The following is a 27,911-nucleotide window of genomic DNA, read 5'->3' as shown; positions in this document are numbered from 1 at the left end:
AACACAACGCCATTTCAAACCGCGTGGTTTCTTTTATTCGAACGCAACTTTGAAGGGGGCGAGGGTCTAAACCAAACAAACAGGAGAGAGGGGGGCACCATCAGTCGAACGTGGACTCGCCGCCCACACGCCGGCTGTGGCGAGGACGCAGCATCTCCTCCCTGCTGTCGTTGCCGCTCCACTCAACGGATGCCGAAACGGCGAAGGAGGCGGCTTCAACGGCGCAGCACAAACACAGTAGGGAGACGGCTTCTTCAACTGAACAACGAACACTACCAGCCACCATGGTCACCATGATGTCGCCGCATCCTGGCACCCCACGGTAGCCCCGCAGGCGGCTGGGCGTGACGGTGAGCGGCTCGGCAACGGGAAGAGTTCGCGAATTTAAATCCTGCTCGTGCAAAACAAAAGCAGCGGTGCATTTTGACGGTCAGCAGGTGAAGACCCCCCCCACCCCGCTGAGCTGCTGCTGCTGCTAGCTGCCAGCTGCCGATGACGACCACGAGGGACGATGACCGTTTGGCCAAATGATCCCGTTGAAATGTAAATTTGCCGGCGGTCTAGCGACAACGTAACCGCGTCGTTACGGGTCAATGCCACCACCGCCACGGCGGCCCGGCGACGACGGCGTCGCCAGGCAGGGCGTCCTCCCCGACGACGGCGCTTCACGAGCCCATTGGGGGAACCGCGGAAGCGTCGTCGTCGACGTCGGTGACGTCCACAGTCACCACGGCGACAGCGCTCGGCGAAGTCGCCGCCCCTCCGGCGGCGGCGTCGTCGGCGGCGGCGGCGGCCGCCCACACCGTCAGGTAGTGGTGGCGGCGCTTCTCGTAGTCCAGGGCCTTCGCCGCGACGCATATCACGCCTGGGCACACGCGGCACACGCGGCGCACGTCCGTGAGACGGAGAGACGGAGACACACGGACGGGGGGACCCCCCCCACGGCCCGAGGGGACCGCCGCCTGCGCCCCGCGCCGCGTCTCTCACCGAGCCTCCGGTCGACGTCGAAGGCCCCGAGCTCGTTGCCGCCGGCGACGCCGTAGCTCACCGCACCCCCCCCGCCGAGGACGGCCGCCACGGCGATGACCGCGGTGCCCGGCGCCGCGTCTTCCGGCACGGCGGCGCGGTAGGCCAGCCGCCGGAACGCCGGGGCGGCGGCGACGCCGCGCTCATCGTCGTCGTGCAGGGACACGGAAATCACCGCGGTGGAGGACGCCGTCGCCGAGGCTCCGCCGCCGCTGTGGGCGAGCACCATGAGGCTGTAGACGTCGCGGCTCTCCAGCGGACGCTTGACGGTGATGACACCCGAGCGGCCGTCGATGGCGAAGCGGTCGCCGGCAGAGTTCAGCAGAGAGTGAGTCACCTTGCGGTGGGGGCCTACAATACACGGCGACAACAACAACAACAACAACGGCCGTTCGCCACCGAGTGGCGGCGACGTCACCACGGCGCTTGTGCCAGGCCAGGTGCACGTTGGGGACACGTGGAGTGTCGAACGCCCGCTGGCAGGAGGTCACGGGGCAGACCCAGCAGGTGCCACGGGTTCACTGACCAAGACGAGTGGCCGATGCACCACCTGTGCCCCCGACTTTGCTTTAGCCACCCAGCGCTCCGCTCGTTGTTGTGAGTGTCGCTCCTCCGCCCTCCATTGTTGTTGGAGGGCGACTGCCTCCAACTGCCCAGCGTCCTTCACGAGCCTCCTCCACAGAGGCCGATCTTGACACCGCTGGTACCGGTCATCGGCAAGTCCACTCAGCTCCACATCCTCCTGTACCACATCACTTCATCTCTTCTCTAGCCCGTGCCGCGCCCGTTCAGCCCCCTATATCCGGCCAAACAGGAGCTGCTTGGGCTTGCGGTGGCTGGGCCATGCGGGCTACACGACCGAGCCAACGCAGTCTTGCCTGCCGGAACTCACCGATAAGAACATGTCTAGATTGCCAAAGATCCCATGTGTAGCCTCAGGCTGTAGGGGCAAGTGCTGTAAGAGAGCAGCACCTATGAAGGCCGGCACCGTGGCACACGAGGGGGTGGGTGGCCAGCACCACGCCCGGCCGCCTTTGTCTCTCGAGTGGCGATGTTCGCCAGGTTCGTAGCGCTGCGCGATAACCGCTACCTATAATGTACACACACACGCGCACATACACACTCAAAGTCACGCGCGGGCGCGTGTGTACGTCGTCACCGTCGCCACCGTCGTACCCAGGTCGGCGTCGACGGCGCGCGCGCTCGTCACCGCCGTCCCTACACTGGCGTGGCTCAGGCGCAGGGCGACGGCGCGGGGGGGCGACCCCGTGAGGAAGCGCGGGGCCGAGTCGTTCACGTCCTCCACCCTCACGAGGACCTCCGCCCGGCAGGAGCGGCCGCCGCCGTCGGTCGCGGCCACGGCGAGCGCGTGGGCCGGGGCGGCCTCGCGGTCCAGCGGCGCCAGCATGAAGAGCTCCCCTACGCGGGGCCACGCCGACGAGAAAGACGTTAACCACCTCGCCCGCTACACAGGAGGTGGACGTGAAATTTGATCACAACCCCGACGGCTGCGAGAGCGCGATGGAGAGAGCGCGATGAGCGTTACCGCTGACGGGGTCCAAGCGGAAGAGATTCGCTCCGGCACCGTGTAGCGAGTACCCGATGGTTCCGTTAGAGCCGGAATCGGAGTCACGGGCTGAAACCCTCAGCAGGAAGACTTGTGGGGCGACGTCCTCCCGCACGGTGACGTTGTACCACAGCTGGGGCACCGTGGGGCACAGCGGTAGTGCAGTGAGCCCAAAGGTGAGGGAGAGCCGGTAGTCGAGGCGACACTTATTTAACAGTAACTATAGCACAGGGCCTCTAACACAAAGGGGGTGACGGCCCCTTACGCCCGCCATCTGGGGAGGTGTGGCCTCCGGGCTATCGTGTCCTATCGACTGGGACCACGTACACTCTCAGCCCTGCGGCTAGGGGCCCTAGGGGGAGGCTACTTTGACCCAACCCGGCCAAGGTCCTTGGGTCCGACCACTTTCCCTCACAGCCCCGGCCCTTACAAGGACAGTGGGTCTGGGGGTTCCCAGGGTCCTACTCTAAGCCCGGTCTCCAGTCTTCAACTTGAGAACTGCGGAACCCATTCAGGGGTCCGGCTTTTATACTCCGCCCCTGGCCACGCCCTCTCCGCCCCTGGCCACGCCCTCTCCACCCCTGGCCACGCCCTCTCTGCCCCTGGCCACGCCTTCCTTCCAGAGTGTTCCAGGGGATATTAGAATATTCCCACAGCCCCCTTATTGGGGTCTTGGGAACCCCGGTGGCCCACATACCACCCCCTACTGGCGTCTGTCCGCCAGTGCAGGTAAGTATACCGTGTGTTCATGGCGTTACAGCAGTACGGTGGTGTGGTAGGGTATGACGAGTCTGTGAGCCTGTGTGGCGAGTCTACGGTTACGGATACCTTGTCACACACGGGGCCGTTGTCGTTGACGTCCAGCACGGTGACGGCCACGACGACCGTCCTCACCAAGGTGCCGTCGGTGGCCATCACCAGCACGTGGTGGCGTTCCTGCTCCTCCCGGTCGAGCGGCCGCTCCAGGCGCAGCGTCCACTCGCCCCCCCTCTTGATGGGGCCGAGGGAGAAGTGGCCCAGCGGGTCGCCGCCTGTGGCCAGCGTGGACGGGGGGTGGGACGCGGACGTCGCTCGCCGTCGAGACGGAGAGTGTGACGAAGAGAGTGTGATGAAGAGAGTATGATGGCGAGAGTATGATGACGAGAGTCGGTTTAATGCAGAGGCTTCCGCGACCAACTGTGAATGCGGTGGTGGGTTCACTCCAACACAACAGGTGTAGTGGTGTACTAGTAGACTACACTATACACTACTGCACACTACCTGTCAGGTGGTACGTAAGATCCCGGTTTTCCGGCGCGGCGTCCGCGTCGTCCGCCTGGACGACAGCCAACGCCAGGCCGGGCGCGGCGTCCTCCGGCACTCGGACGTCGATCACCGAGGCCGAGAACCGCGGGGGGTGGTCGTTGGCATCGCTCACGATGACGAGCACCTTGGCGACGGCCGGCGGGCGCTCGGGGCGTGCCGGGTCGAAAGCCTTGACGAGGAGGTGGTGCCTGTCACGGGCCTCGCAGTCCAGCCGGCTCAGCGTGCTCACCCAGCCGCTGCGGGCGTCCACCATGAAGAGCGGCTCCGCTTCTCCGGCGTCGCCGCTCTCGCGCGGCTCGACCAGGTTGTACACCGGCTGGGCACCGCCGTCTCGGTCCGTCGCTGAGGGACGGGTCGGGGGGAGGATGGGGGGAGGGGGGGGTGTTGTATATAGGCCTTTTTTCCAAATTGATATTAAGAATGATTTTGCCAATATTTTTTTTTTTATCAATCATGGTGTCGCTTGGAGGCCAGATGGGGTGAGGTGAACACCCCTCCCTCCCCTCACAGCAACAGTTTCTCACACACAACCGAGGGACGGAGATAAGCCATAAAAGAATCAAACCAGGGTGAGACTGAACAGACAGATGGCTTAATAAATCAGAACACACGGACACACGTACAACCAACCCCCCCCCCCCCCCCCCCACAGCACAGAGCGAAATCAAAGGAAGTTCCGATCCTTGGTGAGAAGGCGGCAGAGGAAGAAATTTGGCATAAGAAGAGAGACACGAGCCATACATCGTCATCACAGCTACCGGCGGCAGAAGACGGCGACCAACTAGCGAAGACGACGGCCAGCCACCGAGGTCGATCAGTCACCAAAGAGTTCTGCAATGTCAAGCCATCAACGTCGAGAAAGGGCGGAAAGCGCCAAGCATCGACCGAGCCAGCATCGCAGAGAACCAGCGGCACGCGCAATCGACACCGCCAGGGGAGAGCACACCGCTGCGTCAACAGCGTCAGGCGGGGTCCCCCACCTGCCCTGCTGTTTCCAGGCCTCGTCCCTGCGGACACTTCCTCCCGCCGTGATATTTTCCCAGTAAATTGGTTAAATTGGTTACCGAAGAGTGGCAGCCCCTACCATTTGGAGCTATCTGTGTGACCCATAGACTACTCGCTCAGAAACCCATAGACACACCACACAGACACCCACACAAAGACGCGTTTGTTGACCGAGTGAGCCCAGCGCCGCACACGGTTGCGTTACCTCTCACTTGAACGAGCAGCACCCCGCCTGGCAGGTTCTCCAACACGGTGGCCTCGTAGACGCTCGACTCGAACACGGGCGCTTCGTCCTCCACGTCCTCCACACGCACCGTCACCGGGACCTGCGCCGTGACGTCGGCTCCGCCCCGCCGCCACGTGGCCCTCACCTCGAAGCGGTGGCTCCCCGCGGCCTCGCGGTCGAGCGCCCTCGCCACCACGATCCGCCCGTCGCCGGCGACCACCGCGAATGCGCCGCCCCCGGCGCCGTCATCCGCCACCCCGCCGCCGCCGCCAGGCACTGCGGCGTACGCGGCCGCCTCGTCGCCTGCGAGCGCGGCCGCCACCGCGCCAACCTCGCTCCCCGCCCGCGCGTCCTCTGCGACCGTCAGCTCGTAGGCCGCCTGGGCGAAGGCCGGCGCCGCCGTGCCGGCGGGCAGCACGGCGACGGATGCGGGGACGGCGGTGGCGCGCCCGCCGCCGTCCTCCGCCACGACGAAGAACGACAGCCGCGAGCCCTCCAGGCCGGCGAGGCCGCCCTTGGTGATGACGCGGCCCGTCAGGGGCTCCACCTCCAGGACGTCCTCGGAGGCGTCCGGCTCCCACCCCTTCCGGAGCGAGTAGACGACGGCCGCGTTGCTCCCCTCGTCGCGGTCCGTGGCGGCGACCCGCAGGACCGCGGTCCCCTTCGCGGCACTCGCCGGCACTCCGCCGGAGTACTCGGCGGCGACGAACCGGGGCGCGTTGTCGTTCTCGTCCGTGGCGACGACCCTGACCGTGGCGAAGGCCGCCCTGCCTCCGCCGTCCCGGGCCACGACGCGGACATCCACGGCCCTCTGCGAGGGGTCCTCCCTGTCGAGGGGCGCCCTCGCGAAGATCCGCCCGCTCCCGTCGATGGTGAAGCGCTCGCGGGCGAACCGGTTCGCGATGGAGTACGACGCTCGCCCGAACGCGCCCACGTCGGCGTCCGTGGCCCGCACCGAGGCCACCGGGGTCCCCGCCACGGAGTTTTCGGGAATCTCCGCCGCGTACTCGGCCCGCTCGAAGGCGGGGGCGTGCCGGTTGGTGGGCCGCACGTCGACCGCCAGTGTGGCGTCGCCGACGAACGCGCCGTCCGTGGCCGAGACTCGGAGGCGGTAGCAGGCGGCCGGCTTCTTCCGCTCAAGCGGGATGGCGACGGAGACGACGCCCGTCTCGGCATCGATGGCGAAGCTCGCTGGGTCGTCGTCGCCGGAGACGATGGCGTACCGCAGCCGGTAGGCGTCCGACGCGTCGGCGTCCAACGCCCTCGGCGCGGCCACGAAGTGCCCGGGCCAAGACAGCCGGCTCACGGACGCCTCGTACAGCGGCCGCTCGAACACCGGCGCGTTGTCGTTCGCGTCCTCGACGGCGACGGTCACTGTGACGTCGGAGGCGAGGGGAGGGGAGCCGCCGTCCGTCGCCCGCACCGAGAAACGATGGAGCCGGCTCCGCTCGTGGTCCAGGGGCGCCGTGGTCACGACCAGCCCGCCGTCCGGGTCCACGTAGAATCCCTCGCCGCCCTTCTCCCCGTCGTCCACGATCTCGTAGCGGAGCGCCCCGTTGGGGCCGGCGTCGGCATCGACGGCGCTCACCCGGACGACGGAGGTCCCCGGGGGCGCGGATTCGGACAGCGTGGCGGCGTAGGCGCCCCGCGCGAAGAGCGGCCGGTGGTCGTTGACGTCCCCGACGACGACGTCTAGGCTCACGTCGGCATGCAGGCCCGTCGCCGGGGAGGCGGCCCGCACCGCGAGGCGGTAGTTGGCCCGCGTCTCGCGGTCCAGCGAGCCAACAACGCTCACGACGCCCGTGCCAAAGTCGACGGAGAACTGGTCGAAGGGGTCGCCGTCGACGATGGAGAAAACGAGCGGCAGGCCCTCGGGACCCGCCGCGCGGACGTGAGCGATCGGCGCGGGCGGCCCGACGTCCTCGGGCACCCACGCGACGTGGGAGAGGCTCTCGAACGCCGGCGCGTCCTCGTCGAGCACCGTGACCGTGATGCCGACCGCAGACGACAGCGGAGGAGTCCCGCAGTCCGTCGCCACCACGGTCACGACGAAGTCCTTGCCCGACGCGCCCGGGGCGAAGCTTGTCCTCAGCAAGATCTCGCCGCCGGAAGGGCGGACGCGAAAGCGGCCGTCGCGGTCGTCCCTCAACGAGTACCTCACCCTGGCGTTCTCGCCGACGTCCCGGTCGAGGGCTGCCACGGTGAGCACGGCGCTCCCCGGCGCCGCCGCCGCCCCGACAACGGCGCGGTACGGCAGGCCGACGAACGCCGGGGTGTTGTCGTTGACGTCTTCGACGGCCACCTCGACCACGGTGCGAGCGACGCTCGGGCGCGCCCGCGAGCCGCCCCTCACCTCCACCAGCAGCTCGTAGCGATCGCGCTCCTCCCTGTCGAACGCGACGCCGGTTGTCTCCAGGACGCCCGCCGTCGGCCTCATCCGGAACGCGCCGCTCGGGTCGAGCAGGTCGAAGACGAGCGGCTCGTTGAGGTCCCCCCCCGTCGCGACGACCGCGGCCACGACGGCGCCCGCCGTGCCGTTCTCGGGGATGCGCGCCGAGATCTTTGGCGGAACCCGCAGCCTGCCGCCGACCGCCCGCACGGAGACCTTCACCCGCGCGGCGCTCCGAAATTTCCCGTCGGACACCTCGACCCCGAGGTCGTAGCCGGCGGCGAGGAGGGAGGCGTTTCGCACCTCGACGTCCCCGGTGCGCGCGTCCACGGCGAACGCGCCGCCGACGTTTCCCGAGGCGACGCGGTAGGTCAGCGTGGCACCGACGTCCGGGTCGGAGGCTGCCAGGGTCAGCAGGCGGACGCCGGCGCGGGTCGGCACGGTCAGCGTCGTCTCGTACGCGGCCGTCGAGAACGCCGGCGGGCAGTCGTTGGCGTCCAGCACGGCGACCGTCACCTCGGCCGGAGCTTCGGCGGACATCCTCGGGCTGCCGCCGTCCGAGGCGGTCACCCGGAAGCGGAACTCGGCCGTCGTCTCGCGGTCGAGGGCCCTGGCGACCCTGATGGCCCCGGTGCGCGGGTCGATGGAGAAGTACTTCCTGGCTCCGAACTCGACGATCCCGTAGGCGACCGTCGCGCGCCCCTCGCCGTCGTCCGCGTCGGCGGCCCTGACGACGAGCGGGACGCCGTCCGGGTCCAGCACCGGGGTCCCCGCCGCCGCCTCCTCGCCGACGGCCCCGCGGTAGCGAGGGCGGTCGAAGACGGGCCCGTTGTCGTTCTCGTCGAGCACGAGGATCGTCACCGACGCGTCCGTCGAGAGGCCCGACGCGTCTGTGGCCCGCACCGTCAGCTGGAACGACGGCGTCCGCTCGCGGTCCAGCGGCCGTTTGGCGGCAACGACCCCGGACGTCGGGTGGATGTCGAAGGCGCCTTCGGGATCGCCCTCCCGTATTTCGTAGGCGACCGTCGACCGGCCAGAGGTGCTCACCGCGAGCACGAAGCTCCCGGGCGCGGCCCCTTCGGCGACCTCCGCCGAGTAGCCGCCGCCGCCGCCGCCTCCGGAGGCGAATTTGGGGGGGGCGTCGGCGTCGGCGGCGACGACGACAACGCGGACGGCGGCATTCGTGACGCGGCGCGGGCGCCCCCGGTCCACCGCCCTCACCGTCAGCTCGTAGGCCTCCACCGCGGAGCCGTTCAGCTTCCTCGCCACGAAGACGACGCCCAGCGCGCGGTGGACGGCGAAGGAATTCCCCACGTTTCCTGCCGGGAGAATTCGGAGGAGCGGGACGGGCGCGAGTTCACGTCACCGAATCCGGAGGGAGACGCCGAGGGCAAACGACGCGGGGGAAACCGCGGCGCCCGTCGGCTCCCGAGCGATCCGAGTTGGACCCGCGGCTCGCGACTCGCTCGGGGAGAGGGACGCGACGGAGAAACCACGACGCTGGAAACGTGCCCCTGTGCAGAAACTCCCCCCCCCCCCCCGGGGCGGTTGGGAGGGGCGGCGGGAGCGGCGGCGGAAGCGGCGGTCACCGTATCTGATGCTATATCTGACGTCGGCGTTGGGGCCGTCGTCGCGGTCCGTCGCCGTGACGCGCACCACGGTGGAGTCCACGGCCGCCGACTCGGCCACGCGGGCCTCGTAGGGGCCGCCGGTGAAGCGGGGCGCGTGGTCGTTGGCATCGTTGACGCTCACCGCCAGCGTGGCGTACGCTCGCCTCACGGGGACCCCGCCGTCCTGCACCTGCTCGCGCGGGTGAGAGAAAGAGAGTGAGAGAGTGAGAGAGTGAGAGAGTGAGTGAGAGAGTGAGAGAGAGAGAGTGAGAGTGAGAGAGAGAGAGTGAGAGAGAGTGAGTGAGAGTGAGAGAGAGAGAGTGAGTGAGAGAGAGAGAGTGAGAGAGAGTGAGAGAGAGAGTGAGAGAGAGAGTGAGAGTGTGAGAGAGAGAAAGTGAGTGAGAGAGAGAGTGAGAGAAAGTGAGAGAGTGAGAGAGAGAGTGAGAGAGAGTGAGAGAGAGTGAGTGAGTGAGAGAGTGAGAGAGAGTGAGAGAGTGAGCGAGAGAGTGAGAGAGTGAGAGAGAGTGAGAGAGATAGTGAGAGTGAGAGAGAGAGAGTGAGAGACTTTGACTTTTAAATAAACTTTATTGTCCAGCAGCAAATGCCCTGGACGGTTCCGGTGCTCCATTGCGAGAGTCGCCAATAAAAAAGCCAACAATGTCCGTGCGCGTCATTGCGCGCAAGACCATCGACACCAGCCACAGGCAACAACCTCGTCACCGTCAACACAAGCGCACATATCGAAAAACAACACCGTTCTGCAATGACACAGAAGCGGGAAAAAAACCGGGTCCAAAGTGCGAACCACGCGCCGCCCCCCCCACGGTACGGGTGAACCCAACCACCAAAACCAAATCAAAATCGGTCCGCACGTGTCACCGCGTGCACATCCAAATGACGCAGCTGATCGCCGCCAATGCAGGTAGGTATACAGACCGCCTCAGTGGACGTGCTGCACACGAGGCACGCACAGCACACCTCCTGGCGTGGCCACCGCCAGCTTAGGTGGCTCACGGTCCACCGCCAGCCTCTGGTGATCGCGTGCGCAGAGGAAACCATTTCGAGTCCGCGCGCGTCATCGCGCACCTTGCCCTTTTAAATCCCGAGGCCACAACGCTAGGTGTTGGTGTTGGCGGTGGCCGCAGGGGGGGGGCCCTTTAGCTGGGAGGAATACCTCCTCTCTGCCTTCCGTACTAGAGCCTCCACCTTGTCGGCCTCCTTCCGGCTGCAGACTTACCTTTGCGGATCCTTGCAAAGTGGTCGCGCGGCCTGCATGAAGGCCAGCGCGTCGGGGAATTGCTCTCTGAAGGTGCCCGCGCGCCCCTTGAAGGGGTGTCGTACATAGTCAATGATGGCCCCTGGGTTGTACTCTATCCCCCTCCGGACTCGCGGGCGGCTCGTTTCACTTGTGTTCTCAACAACGTTGGACCTTAACCACCCGTCGTCCCTGTAGGTGTTGTTGTTGTTGTCGTTATTTTCGTTGCTGTTGTTTTTACAGTCGCCTTGTATGTTCTCTTGGGGCTTGGCGGCCGCCTCTCGTGTCAGGCCACCCCGAGCCGGGTTTTTCTTGGGCTTGGGGTGGTGTACCTCCGCGGGTCCAGCAGCCATCGCCCCGTCAGACGGGGAGGCGGGCTGCTCGTCTTTCGCGTGCGCCGCGGCACCGTCAGGTGTCACGGCACCCTCGAGCGCCGCGGCACCGTCAGGCGCGGCGGCGCCGGTGAAGGTGATGGTGGTGGTGGTCGTGAAGCCTTCAATAGCTGTACCGGGGGAATCTCCATATGGTACAGATATAAAGGGAGGCTGATCGATGCCCGGGCGCGGTCAAGGGATGGCTCCCTATTGCTCAACCATGATGATTTGGTAATAGCTGCTCATTCAGAGGAGGAGTTGGAGATGCTGCTGCTGAGACTGGAGCGTGCCACTAAGAGGTGGGGCCTTACCATCAGCCCCACCAAAACTAAGCACTTGCCTGGGTATTTTGTACCATCGGACACTACACCCCCACAACTCCCAATCGGTGATGGGGCAGTTGTGGAGAGAGTGGAGAGTTTCTCATACCTGGGCAGTGTGCTTATGACTGGCTCCAGTTTAACAGCAGAGGTCTCACTCCACATCAGTCGAGCGGTAATATCTTTTCATCGGTTGCGTAACGCTGTGTGGAAGCTACCTGGTCTGTCGCTCCGCACTAAGCCTCAGGTCTTCTTGGCCACGGTCATTCCCACCCTTCTCTACGCTTGCGAAACGTGGACCCCCCTAATGGAACATCTTCGCCGGTTGGAAACATTTAGGCTGGCCTGCTTACGATCCATCCTGGGTTTAACCAGACTGGATTGTGTGAGGAGCTCACAAATCCTTGAAAGATCTAGGAAAGGTCCCATCGGTGAGCTCCTCCGGCGGGCAAGGCTGCGATGGCTGGGTCATGTAGCCCGCATGCCCAGCCACCGCATGCCGAAACAGATTTTGTTCGGCCGGATTGAGGGGGCTAAACGGGCGCGGCACGGGCTAGAGAAGAGATGGAGTGATGTGTTACAGGAGGACGTGGAGCTGAGTGGACTTGCCGATGACTGGTACCAGCGGTGTCAAGATCGGCCTCTGTGGAGGAGGCTCATGAAGGACGCTACTGGGCAGTTGGAGGCAGTCGCCCTCCAACAACAACGGAGGGCGGAGGAACGACGCTCACAACAACGAGCGGAGCGCCGGGTGGCTAAAGCACAGCAGGTTGGCACAGTAGGGGGCACAGGTGGTGCATCAGCCAGTCATCTCAGTCAGTCGACCCGTGGCACCTGGGTCTGCCCCGTGACCTTCTGCCAGCGGGCGTTCGACACTTCACGTGGCCTCAGTGTGCACATAGCCTGGCACAAGCATCGTGGTGACATCACCGCCACTTAGTGGTGAATGGCGGTTGTTGTTGTTGTTGTTGGTCTGCAATTCCGGAGCGGCCAAGGCTGGGTCCGGCTCCGACGGTCGCTCTGCTACCGCGACGTCGTCCGGCAGGTGGAGTCCGCCGTCGTTGCTCATCCCGTCCCGCGGCCCAGGTTCGCCGTCGCTCCCCGTCGCCGCTTCCGTGCGGTCCTCCGGCTCGCTGTTGTCGCCGGCGACCACCGTCCGCATCGCGGGGGCCCCGACGCGTCCCGCTGACGCGGGGTCGCTCCTTGCCCTCCGCTTCCTCCGCCAGGGAGGGGCGGACGGGCGGACGAAAACGTCTCCCTCGTCCTCGGTCGTCCGTGCCCCGCAGTCAGCTGCCAGGACGGCGAGATCACCCCGCTGCCCTCCCTGCTACTGCTGTTGTTGATTTTGGTGTTCTTCTTGTTGTAGTTGATGGCGGTGCTGTTGCTGCGGCCGCTGCTGCTGTGTCTGCTGCTGCTCCGCCCGCCCCGTTGCGGGCGGAGCAGCAGGCGCGGCGGACTCGCTCGCCCTGTTCGGGCAGTTCCTCCGGGCGTGGCCGCTGCCTCCGCACCCGGAACAACGCATCCCCGCCGTGGATGCGTGTACTGTGTACACGTGGCCCTGCACCGTGTACTTAAAGTTAATGTCTAAGTCCGTGTTGCCGTCCTTCAGGACCATAAAAACCTGGCGCTGAAGCGACAATACGTGCGCCGACCCGGGGTCCCTCGTTCGTAGAGGCAGCAGCGTGACTTTCGACACCGCCGTCCCGTAGCGTTGGAGGTCCCGCAGCAGGTCGGCGCCGCTCAGAAAGGGCGGCGTGCCCGAGAGCGCCACCCTGACGGCGGGCGTGGCGAGCGGGGCGCACCGCAGGTGAAGCTCACCCACGGTGAGCCCCGTCTCCACCAGGCGCGCCGCCATCGCCTCCTCCGCCACGTACACCGTGACCCCTCCGCTCTGCCGCTGGGCCGCGACGACGCCGGCATAGCCGACGTCGTCGCGGCCACCGCGGCGGCGACGACGGCGATCCCGGACGGCGGAAAGGTGGCGAAACCGTTCCTCCTCGTGAGAGTCTCCAGCGCGGTGTGCTGCACCATGGTGGTGGTCGGCAGCAGCCACACCTGCGCACGTGTTCGCTGTAGTTGTCGTCGTTGTTGTTGTCGTTGTAGTTGTCGTCGTTGTTGCCGTTCTCTGTTCAGCCCACGAGCCGCTCGGAATAAATTTTCCGGGACGACTCAGTGAGCAAAAATAAAGAAGAAATCAAAGGGAATAAACCATTACAAAACGAGGGGAAGAGCGATGTTTAAACTCCCCATTGTAACCTCTCTCAGGCTTGGCCTAATTTATGGAAAATCAGGCCCCCATTGATCCAGGTGAGCAGCGCGGAACTTCACCTGGACGCAGCCTCCTCCGCGCATGCGCAGAGAGAGAGAGAGTGTGAGAGTGAGAGAGTGTGAGAGTGAGTGAGTGATAGTGAGAGTGAGTGAGAGAGTGAGAGAGCGAGAGAGTGAGAGAGAGTGAGAGTGAGAGAGCGAGAGAGCGAGAGAGTGAGAGAGTGAGAGAGAGAGTGAGAGAGTGAGAGAGAGAGTAAGAGAGTGAGAGTGAGAGAGAGAGTGAGAGAGTGAGAATGAGAAAGAGAGAGAGAGTGAGAGAGTGAGAGAGAGAGTGAGAGAGTGAGAGAGAGAGTGAGAGAGTGAGAGAGTGAGGGAAAGAGTGAGAGAGTGAGAGAGTGAGAGTGAGAGAGAGTGAGAGAGTGAAGAGAGAGAGGGCTGAGCGGAGCGCTCGCTCCGAACGCCCCCGGACAGGAGGCTTTCGCGGCAGACGCCATTCTCGGTGGAGGGACGTGCTGGTTGCGTGCAACGTGTCGTCGTCCGACTGTGCCACCGCCGCCTGACATGGCCGGTCGGCAAGGTTTTGTGTCACCCAAACAAAATGTGGCGATTTAGTTACACGGCTTGTTTATGTGACAAACTACACTATACGCATTACTATGCAGTACACCGCACACTGTGGTCACCACGCAAGACGGTGGTCATGGCGTCGTCGTCGTCGTCGTCGTCATCATCGTCGCCTTCGATCAGCAGTCGGCTACGTACAGTTGCGGACGAAGTTCAACGGACACACACACACGTACACACACGTACACACACACACGTACACACACGTACACACGTGCACACACACACATGTACACACACGCACACACACACACGTACACACACACGTACACACACGTACACACACACACACGTACACACACACATGTGCGCACGTACACACACGTACACACACACACGTACACACGTACACACACGTACACACACACGTACACACGCGCACACCCGGCGTGGAGTCACGTACTCACCATGACGGTGAGTACGTGGCTCCACTTGGCCTCTCGGTCCAGCCTCTCGGCGACGGTGACCTCGCCAGTGACGGGGTCTACGCGGAACAGACGCCGGCCCTCCACGGCGTCGCCGCCGCCCACGCCGACGAGGAAGAAGGAGAGCCGGGCGGCGGCGGCGCCGGCGTCGGCGTCGGTCGCCTCCAGCCGCAGGATCCGGGAGGCGCCGGGAGAGGCGTCCTCGGTGACGGTCGCCTCATAGAGGTCACGGGAGAAGCGGGGCCGGTGGTCGTTCACGTCCTGCACCGTCACCACCACCTAGCGGGGGGGGGGGGGGGTGGTGGTGAGGAGGAATTGGCAAGAGGTGCCGATGCACCCGGCACGTCTCACGCGGCCACCGCGGCAACCCCCGGCCTCGTGACGTCACCGCGTCGCCCTGACGGCCTCGTCACGCCCACCTTGTGCGACAGACAGACAGACACGCACACAGACACACACACACAGACACACACAGACACACACAGACACACACACAGACACGCACAGACACGCACACAGACACACACAGACACACACAGACACACACAGACACGCACAGACACGCACAGACACACACACAGACACACACACAGACACATAGAGACAGACACAGACACACACAGACACACACAGACACACACACAGACACACACACACAGACACACACAGACACAGACACACACACACAGACACGCACACACAGACACACAGACACACACACACAGACACACACACAGACACACACAGACACACACACAGACACACATACACAGACACACACACACAGACACACACACAGACACGCACACAGACACACACAGACACACACAGACACACACAGACACGCACACAGACACACACACAGACACGCGTGCCCGCCCACCAGGGTGGTTGAAGCGTTGGTCCCGTCGGTGAGCGTCACGGTGAGCCGGTAGGAGGAGCACCGCTCGGCATCCAGCGGCTTGGCCACCTCCACAACGCCGCTGTGCTCCGTCACGTGGAAGCTGCGCTCCACGTCACCGCCTGTCCACAAGCGGCGCCCCCCTAACGTCATCATCATCGTCACCGTTAACACACCATCATCATGTCACCGTTAACACACCATCATCGTCACCATTAACACACCATCATGATGTCTCCGTTAACACACCATCATCGTCACCGTTAACACACCATCATCATGTCACCGTTAACCCATCATCATCACCATTAACACACCATCATGATGTCACCGTTAACACACCATCATGATGTCACCGTTAACCCATCATCATGTCACTGTTAACACACCATCATGATGTCACCATTAACCCATCATCATGTCACTGTTAACCCATCATCGTGAGGTCACCATTAACACATCATCATCGTCATCGTTAACACACCATCATGATATCACCGTTAACCCATCATCGTGGTGTCACCATTAACACACCATCATGATGTCACCGTTAACACATCATCATCATCGTCACCGTTAACACATCATCGTCACCGTTAACCCATCATCATCATCACCATTAACACACCATCATCGTCACCGTTAACACATCATCATCGTCACCATTAACACACCATCATCATGTCACCGTTAACCCATCATCATGTCACCGTTAACCCATCATCGTGAGGTCACCATTAACACATCATCATGAGGTCACCATTAACACACCATCATGATGTCACCGTTAACACACCATCGTGAGGTCACCGTTAACACATCATCGTCACCATTAACCCATCATCATCATCACCATTAACACACCATCATGTCACCGTTAACACATCATCATCGTCACCGTTAACACACCATCATGATGTCACCATTAACCCATCATCATGAGGTCACCATTAACACATCATCATCGTCACCATTAACACACCATCATGAGGTCACCGTTAACACATCATCATGAGGTCACCATTAACCCATCATCATGAGGTCACCATTAACACACTATCATCGTCACCATTAACACACCATCATGAGGTCACCGTTAACACACCATCATGAGGTCACCATTAACCCATCATCATGAGGTCACCATTAACACATCATCATGAGGTCACCGTTAACACACCATCATGAGGTCACCGTTAACCCATCTTCATGAGGTCACCATTAACACATCATCATGATGTCACCGTTAACACTTCGTCATGATGTCACCATTAACGCACCATCATCATGATGTCACCGTTAACCCATCATCATGATGTCACCATTAACACACCATCATGATGTGGGGTGGGATGTGGAATGTGTGTGGTGGCACCACGTGACCTGTGATGCTGAACCAGAGGAGGCTCCCCGCCGTGCTCTGCGTGGGCAGCGCGATCACCACGGAGCCCACGGCGGCCGTCTCCGACACGGTGACCGCGTGCCGGCTCAGGCCAAAGGCCGCGGGCGTCTCCGGTGGCCGGGGAGCGGCGATCCACTCCACGTGGATGACGGCCGTCGACGGCAAGGTCGGCGGTTGCCCCGAGTCCCTGGCTTCGATCTGCGGGGCGGGCAACGGCAAGATCGGCGAGTTCTGCTTCACGGTGGGGGGTCAACATTGTCAAGCGTGTCCATGAGGATGAGGGGGGAGGACCGCGAGGGGAGTGTGCCCAGTACCAGGATGGAGTGGGATGTCCCCGCACGGTGCAAGTCGCTCCGGCTGTAGACGACTCCGTGCTCATCGGAATAGTAATTGTGTTGCCACCCGCGGACGGTGTACAACAGCATGCCGTTGTTGCCCCAGTCGGCGTCGGCGGCGTAGACGCGGGCGATGGCCACCACCGTCGGCTCCTTCGCCGCCACCGCGTAAACGCGCGTGAGGTTCCTGCGGAAGCGCGGGGCGTTGTCGTTCTCGTCGGAGACGCTCAGCGTCACCGCCACCCTCGCTTCACGCGGGGGCACGCCGCCGTCCACGATGGACACCTGGCGCCGGCGGGCGGGATGCACGCAGACACACGCGCAACAACAACAACGACCTCCACTAAGTGGCCGTGACGGCACCACGACGCTTGTGCCAAGCCATGGGCACGTCGAGGCCACGTGTCGAACGTCCGCTGGCAGGAGGTCACGGGGCACACCCAGGTGCCACGGGTCGACTGACTGAGATGAGTGGCCGATGCACCACCTGTGCCCCCTACTGTGCTTTAGCCACCCGGCGCTCCGATGGGTCTTTGTCCAGATGTTTTAATGATTTGTGAGCTCCTCACACAATCCACCCTGGTTAAACCCAGGATGGATCGTAGGCAGGTGAGCCTAAATGTTTCTAACCAGCCAAAGATGTTCAATTAGGGGGGGTCCACGTTTCGCAAGCGTAGAGAAGGGTGGGAATGATTTGCCGAGAAGACCCGAAGCTTAGTGCGGAGCGACAGACCAGGTAGCTTCCACACAGCGTTATGCAACCGATGAAAAGATAATGCCGCTCGACTGATTCGGAGTGAGACCTCCGCTGTCAAACTGAAGCCAGTCATGAGCACACTGCCAGGGTATGGGAAACTCTCCACTCTCTCCACAACTGCCCTATCACCAATTGTGAGTTGTGGGGGTGGATTGTCCGATGGTACAAAATACCCAGGCAGGTGCTTAGCTTTGGTGGGGCTGATGGTAAGTCCCAACCTCTTAGTGGCAAGCTCCACGTTTAGCAGCAGCGCCTCCAACTCCTCCTCTGAGTGAGCAGCAATTACCAGATCATCGGCAAGGTTGAGCAATAGGGAGCCATCACTTGACCGCACCTGGGCATCGATGAGCCTCCCATTATATCTGTACCAGATGGAAATTCCTCCGGTACAGCTATTGAAGGCCACTACCACCACCACCACCATCACGGTGACTCTCACCTCCAGCTCGTGCTCCGCCTGCCTCTCTCTGTCCAGCCGCCTGCTGGTGGTGTGGATGACGCCTGCAACGAGTCCGTTCACCGGAGGTCAACAACAACCATCCCACGCCGGCCGGCACACGCACGCAGTGGGGTGGGGTGGGGGCCAACGTGGATAGTAAATGTTGCTGGATTTGCTCACCAACACACCGGTTAGTGCTGTACTAGTAACGAATTGGCACATTCTGTAGTGTATAGTTGTGTCGTGCATAATGTAGTGTACACTATACACTACATTATAATTGTAAATGTTATAGATTTGCTTTCTACACTACACTATAATTGTAAATGTTCTGGATTTGCTCTCCACCACCACCAACCCCCACCTGTCGCGTTGTTTATGGTGAAGAATCCCTGTGGGTCTCCGCTGACGATGTTGAACGTGAGGCCCCTGCCCCGGGCATCGTTGGAGGACATGGCGGCGGCGTTGTCCAGGTCCCAGGCGTCCACCTGCACTGCCCTGACGCCCCCACGGGAGTTCTCCGCCACCGCGGCCTGGTACCACGGACGCGATGCCCGCGGGGGGTTGTCGTTAACGTCCTGGGGGGGGGGGGGGGGGGGGAGAGACACACGGTACTCGCATTGTGTGTCGTTTTAAAATGCAGGGGTGCATACGCATGTGTGTGTATGTGTGTGTGTACTTGTGTGTGTGTACGTGTGTGTGTACGTGTGTATATACGTGTGTGTGTGTACGTGTGTTTGTGTGTGTGTATACGTGTGTGTGTGTATGTGTGTGTGTGTATATGTGTGTGTGTGTGTACGTGTGTGTGTATATACGTGTGTGTGTGTGTATATACGTGTGTGTATACGTGTGTGTATACGTGTGTGTGTGTATACGTGTGTGTGTGTACGTGTGTGTGTGTATACGTGTGTGTGTGTGTGTGTCCTCCAGAAACAACGAAAAGCCACTACGGGTGGCCATGTGGAATGTTTGAATGCTCACAGCGGAGGAGAGGCTGCCACTCCTCTGTCGGGAGCTGGACCGGTACCACCTGGATCTATGTGGCATTCAGGAGGTCCGGTGGACTGGCTCTGGCTCCTGCCACTATGAGGGGCGGACAGTCCTCTACTCGTGGCAGCAGACTGCCAAACAACAGGGTGTGCCTCTTCTTTTGAACAAAAGAATGAAGGGGGTGTGGGAGCGTGGCGGTGAGGTGTGGGAAGCTGTAAGCCTCAGGCTACTTTGGGCTCGCCTTCCCATCAACCGGAGGCAAGGCATGGTGGTCGTGGTTACTTATGCCCCCACCGAAGATGAACATCCGTGGAGGGATGCAGGCAAAGCCGATGAGTCAGATGCCTTCTATGACCTCCTGTCACAGGTGCTGGCTAAAGTGGCCCCTCGGGATAGAGTCATCATGTTGGGTGACTTCAATGCCTGAGTTGGTCATGATACTGGCACCTGGTATGGAGTGATTGGAGGGCATGGGCCAGATCAGCTCAATAACAACGGTAGGAGGCTGCTAGATTTTTGTGCAGCCCATGGGCTTGTAATTACCAACACGCTGTTCCGGCATCGGCGCATCCACACAACATCATGGTTGCATGCCGGGTCCAAGCAAGAACATCTGCTGGACTACATAGTGACGGACCAGCAGATGCGAGCCCTCGTCCTTGACACCAGGACCTACCGTGGAGCTGATCTGCCCTCTGACCATCGACTAGTCATCTGTAAGATGCGCCTGCCATTCTTCCACTCCGGTGGTAGGTGTACACCCAGGACCCCATTCCAACCTAAAGTGGCCTGGTCTCAGTTATCTGATGAAAGTTGCAAGCGAGAATTTCATCATCGCTTGCGGCTGGGATTGGCATCGTCCCTGACTCCTGATGTCGAGGGTAAATGGGCGAGGTTTAGGACTGTGACATGCAGCTGCAATGGCTGCTTTGGGTACACGGTCCAGACCTCCCCAGAGACCCTGGCTGACAGAGGAGGTGTTCAGGATGATTGAGAAAAAGCGACAGGCCCACTGTCATCGGCTACAGAATCCCACGTCAGAGAATGAGGAGACTTACCGCAGCCTTCGCTCGGAGGTTCGGAGAGCCGTGAGGCGCTGCAAGGATGGGTGGTGGTCGCGGGTTGCTGAGGAGATGGAGTCTGCCTCAGTGGCCCGTGATCACAAATCTCTATTTAACTCCATCAAAAAAGTAACCTGCAGCGCCACACCTATTACCATCATTAGGGGAAAAAACGGTGATCCAATCTCCAACCCCCAGGAACAGGTTTTTAGATTTGCTGAGCATTTCTGTGAGGTCCTGGGGGAGGGAAAATCCCTCAGCCAGAAAAACATCGTGGCACAAAGTGAGGATGACCCTGCTGAGGCTGCGGTGCCTCAAATATTGGAAGAAGTCACCCCCTGTGAGTGGCTGGCTGAGGTGCCATCTGTTGAGGAAGTCCTGAAGGCAATCCAGAGTCTGAGACCAGGAAAGGCAGCGGGCAGAGATGATCTCCCAAGCGAAATGCTGAGGGAGGGTGGCGTTTGTGCACAGACTGCCCTATATGACATCATAACAACGGTCTGGACCACTGGACGGGTTCTGCAGGATTGGAAGGATGCCATGGTGGTCCCCCTTTTTAAGAAGGGGGACCGCACAGACTGTAACAACTACAGGGGCATCTCACTCCTCAGTGTGCCGGGAAAGGTCCTGGCAAGGATTATTCAGCATCGCCTTGCCAGGCACGCTGAGGAGAGGCTTGCGGAGCCCCAATGCGGTTTCAGGAAAGGGCGGTCCTGCACAAATGCCATATTTTCTGTCCGTCTGCTACAGCAGAGGTGTAGGGAATTCCAACAAGACCTACATATCTGCTTTATTGAGCTGGTCAAGGCCTATGATACCATCAGTAGGCCTGGGCTCTGGGTTGTTCTTCGTGCTTTTGGAGTACCTGACCCTCTGCTCACGATCATTAAGGACCTTCATGATGGTGAGTGGGCCCGGGTAAAATTACGTGGCCGGGAGTCCGAGCCATTCCCTGTACACCTTGGGGTGCGACAGGGATGTCCTCTGACTCCCACATTATTTAACATCTATTTTGACCAGGTAGTTCGTGAAGCCTTCAATAGCTGTACCGGGGGAATTTCCATATGGTACAGATATAATGAGAGGCTGATCGATGCCCGGGTGCGGTCAAGGGATGGCTCCCTATTGCTCAACCACATTATGTATGCTGATGATTTGGTAATAGCTGCTCATTCAGAGGAGGAGTTGAAGACGCTGCTGCTGAGACTGGAGCGTGCCACTAAGAGGTGGGGCCTTACCATCAGCCCCACCAAAACTAAGCACCTGCCTGGGTATTTTGTACCATCGGACACTCCACCCCCACAACTCCCAATCGGTGATGGGGCAGTTGTGGAGAGAGAGTGGAGAGTTTCCCATACCTGGGCAGTGTGCTTATGACTGGCTCCAGTTTAACAGCAGAGGACTCATCGGTTGCGTAACGCTGTGTGGAAGCTACCTGGTCTGTCGCTCCGCACTAAGCTTCAGGTCTTCTCGGCCACGGTCATTCCCTCCCTTCTCTACGCTTGCGAAACGTTGACCCCCCTAATGAAACATCTTCGCCGGTTAGAAACATTTAGGCTGGCCTGCCTACGATCCATCCTGGGTTTAACCAGACTGGATTGTGTGAGGAGCTCACAAATACTTGAAAGATCTGGGCAAGGTCCAATCGGTGAGCTCCTCCGGCGGGGAAGGCTGCGATGGCTGGGTCATGTAGCCCACATGCCCAGGCACCGCATGCCGAAACAGCTTTTGTTCGGCCGGATTGAGGGGGCTAAGCGGGCGCGGCACGGGCTAGAGAAGAGATAGAGTGATGTGGTACAGGAGGACGTGGAGCTGAGTGGACTTGCCGATGACTGGTACCAGCGGTGTCAAGATCGGCCTCTGTGGAGGAGGCTCGTGAAGGACGCTACTGGGCAGTTGGAGGTAGTCGCCATCCAACAACAACGGAGGGCGGAGGAGCGACGCTCACAACAACGAGCGGAGCGCCGAGTGGCTCAAGCACAGCAGGTTGGCACAGTAGGGGGTACAGGTGGTGCATCAGCCAGTCATCTCAGTCAGTCGACCCGTGGCACCTGGGTCTGCCCCGTGACCTCCTGCCAGCGGGCGTTCGACACTTCACGTGGCCTCAGGGTGCACATAGCCTGGCACAAGCGTCGTGGTGACGTCACCGCCACTTAGTGGCGAATGGCGGTTGTTGTTGTTGTGTGTATACGTGTGTGTGTGTGTACGTGTGTGTGTGTACGTGTGTGTGTATATACATGTGTATACGTGTGTGAATACGTGTGTGTGTGTATACGTGTGTGTGTATACGTGTGTGTGTATATACGTGTGTGTACGTGTGTGTGAGTTTCCGTACCTGCACGTCCACGTAGACGTGCAGTGTGGAGAAGCGAGGGACGACTCCGCGATCCGTCGCGCGCACCGTGAGCCAGTAGCTGTCAGCAGTCTCCCGATCCAGCGGCTGCACCGTGACGATCATCCCTGCCAGCGCGGAGCGCCGTGCACGACACGCGGCAGAGACGGGCGCCGGCGTGAGCCGTCAGTCGGCGTCGTGAGCCGTGAGGAGGAGGATGGGGGGGGGGGGGGAAGGGAGGAAGGAGGGGGGGGAGTAGGTGCGGTTTACCATTCTCTGGATGAATGCTGAAGACGCCCAGGCCGGATTCGTCCACGAGGGAGTACCGCACCTCCCCGTCGATCCCCCGGTCTTCATCCGTGGCCGTGACGGTGACGACGACGGCGCCCACGGGGGCGTCCTCCCGCACGGCGGCGGCCGCCGCGAACTCCGTGAACCGCGGGGCGTGGTCGTTCTCGTCCACGTCCGCCACCTCCACCGTCGCCCGGCAGGCGGCCGGCGGCGGCCCCCCGGGGTCGCCGTCGCGCGCGGCCACCGTCAGGTCGTGGCGGCGCCGCCTCTCGAAGTCGAGCGGCCGCGCCAGACGCAGGGCCCCGCTCGTCTCGTGCACCCCGAACGTGCTGCCGTCCTCGTCCTCGCCCGACAGGGAGTAGCGCACCTCCCCGGCCGGCCCCGCGTCGGGGTCGCGAGCGTCCAGCCAGCCGAGGACGGCCCCCACCGGGAAGTCCTCGGGCACGCGGAGGCGGAGGGGCGCCGGCGCGCACGCGGGCGCGTGGTCGTCCACGTCCTCCACCGTCACGGTCACCATGGCGACGGAGGAGAGGCGGCTCTCCTCCGGCGCCAGGTCCGACGCCTCCACCAGCAGCGCGTGCTCGGCGCGCCGCTCGCGGTCCAGCGGCGCCGCCACCTCCAGGGCGCCCGTCTCGGCGTCCACGCGGAAGAGGTCGGTGTCGGACAGCAGGCGGTAGCGCACGACGCCCGCGGCGCCCGCGTCGCCGTCGGCGGCCTCCAGCCGGAGCACCTCGCGGCCCGGCCGCGCGCTCTCCGGCACCCGGGCCTCGTAGGCGCGCCGCAAGAACTCCGGCCGGTTGTCGTTGACGTCCGAGACGACGACGCGGAGGGCGGCGCTCGCGGAGCGCCGCGGCGTGCCCAGGTCGCGGACGACGATGTTCACGAGGTAGGAGGCGGCGGCCTCGCGGTCCAGCGGCACCAGGACCCTCACGACGCCGGTCTCCGCGTCCACGGCGAGGCCGCTCGCCCCGCCGTCGTCCGTCAGGGCGTACAGCAGCTTCCCCTCGAAGCCGTCGTCCGGATCCGTGGCCTCTATTCGGGTGACCTCGGCCCCGACTGGCAAATCTTCGCGGACTTCCACGGCGACCGCCGGGGCGGCGAACGCCGGCGCGTGCCGATTGACGGCGCCGGCGGCGAGGGGGCGCGGGCGGTCTCGCCATTGGTTTGCCCGGTGGAGCCACGCGACCATCCTCCGGGCGATCCCCGTCTCCACGCACCGCCATGACGGCGCCCGTCCGGGAGCGGCGTCCACGACTGAGACGTTCAGGAACGCCGTCTCCGCCGAGAGCTCCCCGTCGGTGGCCGTGAGGCCGAGGCGGAAGGCCCCCGCCGGCCCGGCGGCGACGTCGGCGAGGGAGCGCGCGAGCGTCACGACACCGAGGGTGCCGTCCAGCGCGAAGAAGCCGCCCTCGTTCCCGGACGCGATGCCGTAGAGCACCGGCCGGAGCTCGTCGGCGTCGATGGCCGACGCGGTGAAGATCGGCTCGCCCGGCCGGAGGTCCCGGGGGATTTCGCCCACGCAGTCTACGGACTCGAAGACGGGCGCGTTGTCGTTCATGTTGGTGACGTTCACCGTCACAGTCGCCTCGGCCTCCCGGCGGAACGGAGTCCCCCAGTCCGAGGCTCGCACGCGCAGCCGGTAGGCCCCCGCCATCTCCTCGTGGTCCAGCGGCCCCGTCGTGACGACGATGCCCGTGCGAGGGTCGACGGCGAAGGGGCCAGGCTCGTCCTCCGCCAGGCCGTACGTCACGCGGCCGTCGTCCCCCTCGTCGTCGTCGGCGGCGTGCAGGATGAGCACGAACGTGCCCGCCGGGACGTCCTCGCTCAACAAGGCGGAGTAGTTGGGCCGCTCGAAGACCGGGGCGTGGGCGTTGTAGTCCGCGACGTCGATCGCGACCCCGGCGACGCCCGGGCCGGCGTCGGTGCCGACGTCGAACTCGAAGCGGCGTCTGTCGACCGCCGCCAGGGACCCGCGGACGGAGACGACCACGGTGGCGGGGTTCACGGCGAAGAAGTCGCCATCGGCGCCGCCTCGGACGACGTACCGGCAGCCCCGCGCGCCGCAAGAGGCTCGAACCGCGAGCACGACGGCGCGGGGCGGAGACTGCCGCTCGACGGCGCCCGCGTAGATGCTCCGCTCGAACGCGCCGGCGGCGCCGCCCCCCCGGACCGTGACCGTGACGGGCCGCGAGTGCCTGGGCGGCCTCCCCCCGTCGCGAGCCTGCACGGTGAGGTTCACCCCGAAGGGGAAGTCCGCCCAGTCCAGCCGCCCCGAGAGCCTCACCGCGTAGGCCGAGGCGGTGCCGGCGCCGTCCATCGGGGCGACGGAGAACGCCCGGAGGGGGTCGCCGGCGACGATCTCCACGGCGACGATCTCCCCCTCGGGGCCGGCGTCGCGGTCCACCGCAGCGAGCTCCGCGTACGCGGCAGCGGGGTCGGCGAACGGCGCCCCTTGCCCGCGGGTCGCGACGACTGTGACGCGCGGGGCGTGGGCGTTCGCCCGGCTCACATTCACCGCGACACGCGCCGAGCTGCTCAGCCCGCCGCCGTCGACGGCCATCACCTTGAACTCGTGCAGCCCCGCGTCGCCGGGCTCCGTCAGCCTCCTGGCGAGCGTCACCGCGCCGCTCATCGGGTGCACGGCGAACGCGTCCGAGCGCCACGCCAGGGCGTAACTGAAGCGCCCGTTGGGGCCCTCGTCGGCGTCCGTGGCGGCGACACGTAGGACCGTGGTGCCCGCCGGCGCGTCGTTGGCGACGCTCGCGGCGTACGACAAAGCCGAAAACAGCGGATTCAGGTCGTTGCGGTCCAGCACCTGGACGAAGACCGTGGCGGACGCCGAACCGCGGCTGTTCTCGGAGAACGCCTTCACCCCCAGCGTGTAGCCGTGGCGCTCCTCGCGGTCCAACGGCACGCCCCTCGTGCGGACGCGCAGGAACCAAAAGTCGCCCACGACGAGCCCCTCCGCCTCGAACGCGGCCCCCTCGTCCCCGGACACGACGGCGTACCGGGCCCCGGGGGCCGAGCGGCCGACGTGGATCCCCATCTTGTCGTGGCTCTCCACGTACGTCCCGGGCGCGGAGTTTTCGTAGACGGTGGCTTTGTAGGACAAGCTGGTGAAGCGCAAGGCGGGCTTCGGCCGGCCCCGTTGCCCGTCGAGGCATTTCCCGCATGGCGGCAGCAGCAGCAGGAGCAGCAGCGGGAGGAGCGCCGAGGCCATCGTGTTGGGCGTCAGGCTCTGCGCCCGAGAGCCGCCGACGACACGGAGCCGCGGTCGGAGAGGTGGGCGACGCCAAAGTCTGGCGCTCCCAATGGGGTGTCGGTCCTCCTCCTCCTCCTCCTCCTCTAACATGTCAGATCAAGACCAAACACAAACCAAACTATTTTTTTTTGCCAGGTAAGGCACCCCGCTGAGCTACCGGGTAGTGCTTTTTGAGAAGCGAATTGGCTGTCGTGAACGATAGCTCAACAAAGTGGCTCATCATCGTCGTCGTCACCTCGTGGACATTTATAATTACAGCAGCAGCCAAATACTTGAAAAGGCACGTTTCTACAGGCACAGAGATCCACAGAAACCCACCCACTGCGAGACCAGAGAGACCCACTCACCTTGGTAGGGTGTGGGCTGGGCCGCTCCCCCGGCCACGCTACAATAATACTATCTAAGCGCAGTAATAATAATATCTAGGGGCTCTATAGTAGTAACAGGATGCATTGGTGTGGAGTGGGGAGAAGAGGACATTCAACCTCAGCGTGTTGTGTGCGTTTTTGTTGCAGTTTTAACGCGAATGAAAATGTGTGCCGATCGTGTGTGCATTGCTAGGGGCAACCCCTGCCAGCGGTGCAAAGTGTAATTATATAAATGCTTACGATACCAATGTGTGCGACTTGCCTGTAGAGTGTGCAGGCGAATAAAAAAGGACGCACGCCTCCGTCGATGGTGCGTGAGAGCTTGCAGGGGCCAACCGTGCGAGCGTTGTGCACGTGCGCGCAGCTGATGACGTTGTCTCCGGGCCGAGGCGCGTGGGGAAATAAATAAATAAATAGATAGCCGCAAACCTAACTAAATATTTAAATGGAAATCGCCAACACAACTCAACTTTAACTCTTTTGAATGCGAGCGACGGGAAGACGGCACAGCGCTTGCCCACGGCGTGCTTCCTGGCAGAAACATTTCTCACGTGAACCCCACGGTTTGGTAGCCAAATCCCTCGCAAGCACGCGTGCGCAGACGGACACAGACAGACGATAAAATTAATTGTATAGGTTAGAGAGACAAAGACCCCCCCGTGTAGCCTTAACAGACTGTAGGGGCAAGTGCTGTTTGCGAGCGCCTACGAAGGCCGGTAACGGTACACGAGGGGGTGGGTGGCCAGCAACCACACCCGACCGCCTTTGTCTCCCCAGTGGCGATGTTTACTACACACCGCACCAGGTACTCATTTGAGGCTGAGTCGACCTAGGGGAGGCCCAGGATCGGTTTAGATAATCGTCACTGATGGTGTTGGCCGTGAGCGGGAATCGAACCCGGGTCGCTGGGTTCATAGCGCAGCGCGACAACCGCTACACTACCGCTCCCCATATAGACCACACACACCACATTATTATATATACAGGTAGTCCCCGACTTACGATGGAGATGCGTTACCACGACCCCATCGTAAGTCGAAAATATCGTAATGCGAAAATGGCCTAAGCCTACCCAGGAGTCTTAAAGAATGGTGATAGTTTAGCAAAACAGAGCAATTTACAGTATCGTACTGTATAAACTATATACTGTATGTATTTATTAATTACAATACTGTATTGCACAGTAAAATTTAAAGTAAAAAACAAGGTAAATTCTTAGCCTACCTATGTGAACTGCAATTTCATAGAAAGTGTTTTCAGGAAACAATCCTATCTGCTATAAAAACTTTTAACATGCATTAAACGTATGTATCGTAGTAACCCTAAAATGAAATCGCTAAAGCTATGTTATCATACACGCATTGAACGTATCGTAACGT

At 62.2% G+C, this 27,911-nt stretch overlaps 1 protein-coding gene across 1 annotated transcript; it reads right to left on the bottom strand.

Moving 5' to 3' along the window:
• Positions 1 to 100: 100 nt before the first annotated feature.
• LOC142916567 (protocadherin Fat 1-like) lies at positions 101 to 26,254 on the bottom strand. The gene is made up of 17 exons (XM_076061687.1): positions 22,882 to 26,254; positions 22,615 to 22,739; positions 18,593 to 18,806; positions 18,229 to 18,290; positions 17,012 to 17,317; positions 16,679 to 16,895; positions 15,278 to 15,417; positions 14,377 to 14,673; positions 9,108 to 9,318; positions 5,109 to 8,837; positions 3,854 to 4,240; positions 3,422 to 3,624; positions 2,573 to 2,726; positions 2,203 to 2,445; positions 878 to 1,377; positions 687 to 842; positions 101 to 391 (listed from the first exon to the last, which is right to left on the bottom strand). The coding sequence occupies exons 1-17, from the start codon at positions 26,252 to 26,254 to the stop codon at positions 101 to 103; spliced, it is 10,608 nt and encodes a 3,535-aa protein (XP_075917802.1).
• Positions 26,255 to 27,911: the final 1,657 nt, after the last annotated feature.

The sequence above is a fragment of the Petromyzon marinus genome, unplaced genomic scaffold (genome assembly GCF_048934315.1).
Source record: "Petromyzon marinus isolate PM22_M1 ecotype Great Lakes invasive population unplaced genomic scaffold, UKy_Petmar_22M1.pri1.0 PM_G_Scaffold_4, whole genome shotgun sequence".
NCBI lineage: Eukaryota > Metazoa > Chordata > Hyperoartia > Petromyzontiformes > Petromyzontidae > Petromyzon > Petromyzon marinus.
This window is presented reverse-complemented; position numbering and strand designations above follow the sequence as displayed.

Bases quoted from the DNA above. Each gene is read 5' to 3' on its own strand.
- LOC142916567 (XM_076061687.1), bottom strand. From the start codon at position 26,254: ATGTTAGAGGAGGAGGAGGAGGAGGAGGACCGACACCCCATTGGGAGC. The intron at 14,674-15,277 runs GTGGGCGGGCAC...CCCCCCCGCTAG, and splicing joins CCAACGCTTCAACCACCCTG to GTGGTGGTGACGGTGCAGGA. The intron at 4,241-5,108 runs GTAACGCAACCG...CCCGTCCCTCAG, and splicing joins GCTGCTCGTTCAAGTGAGAG to CGACGGACCGAGACGGCGGT.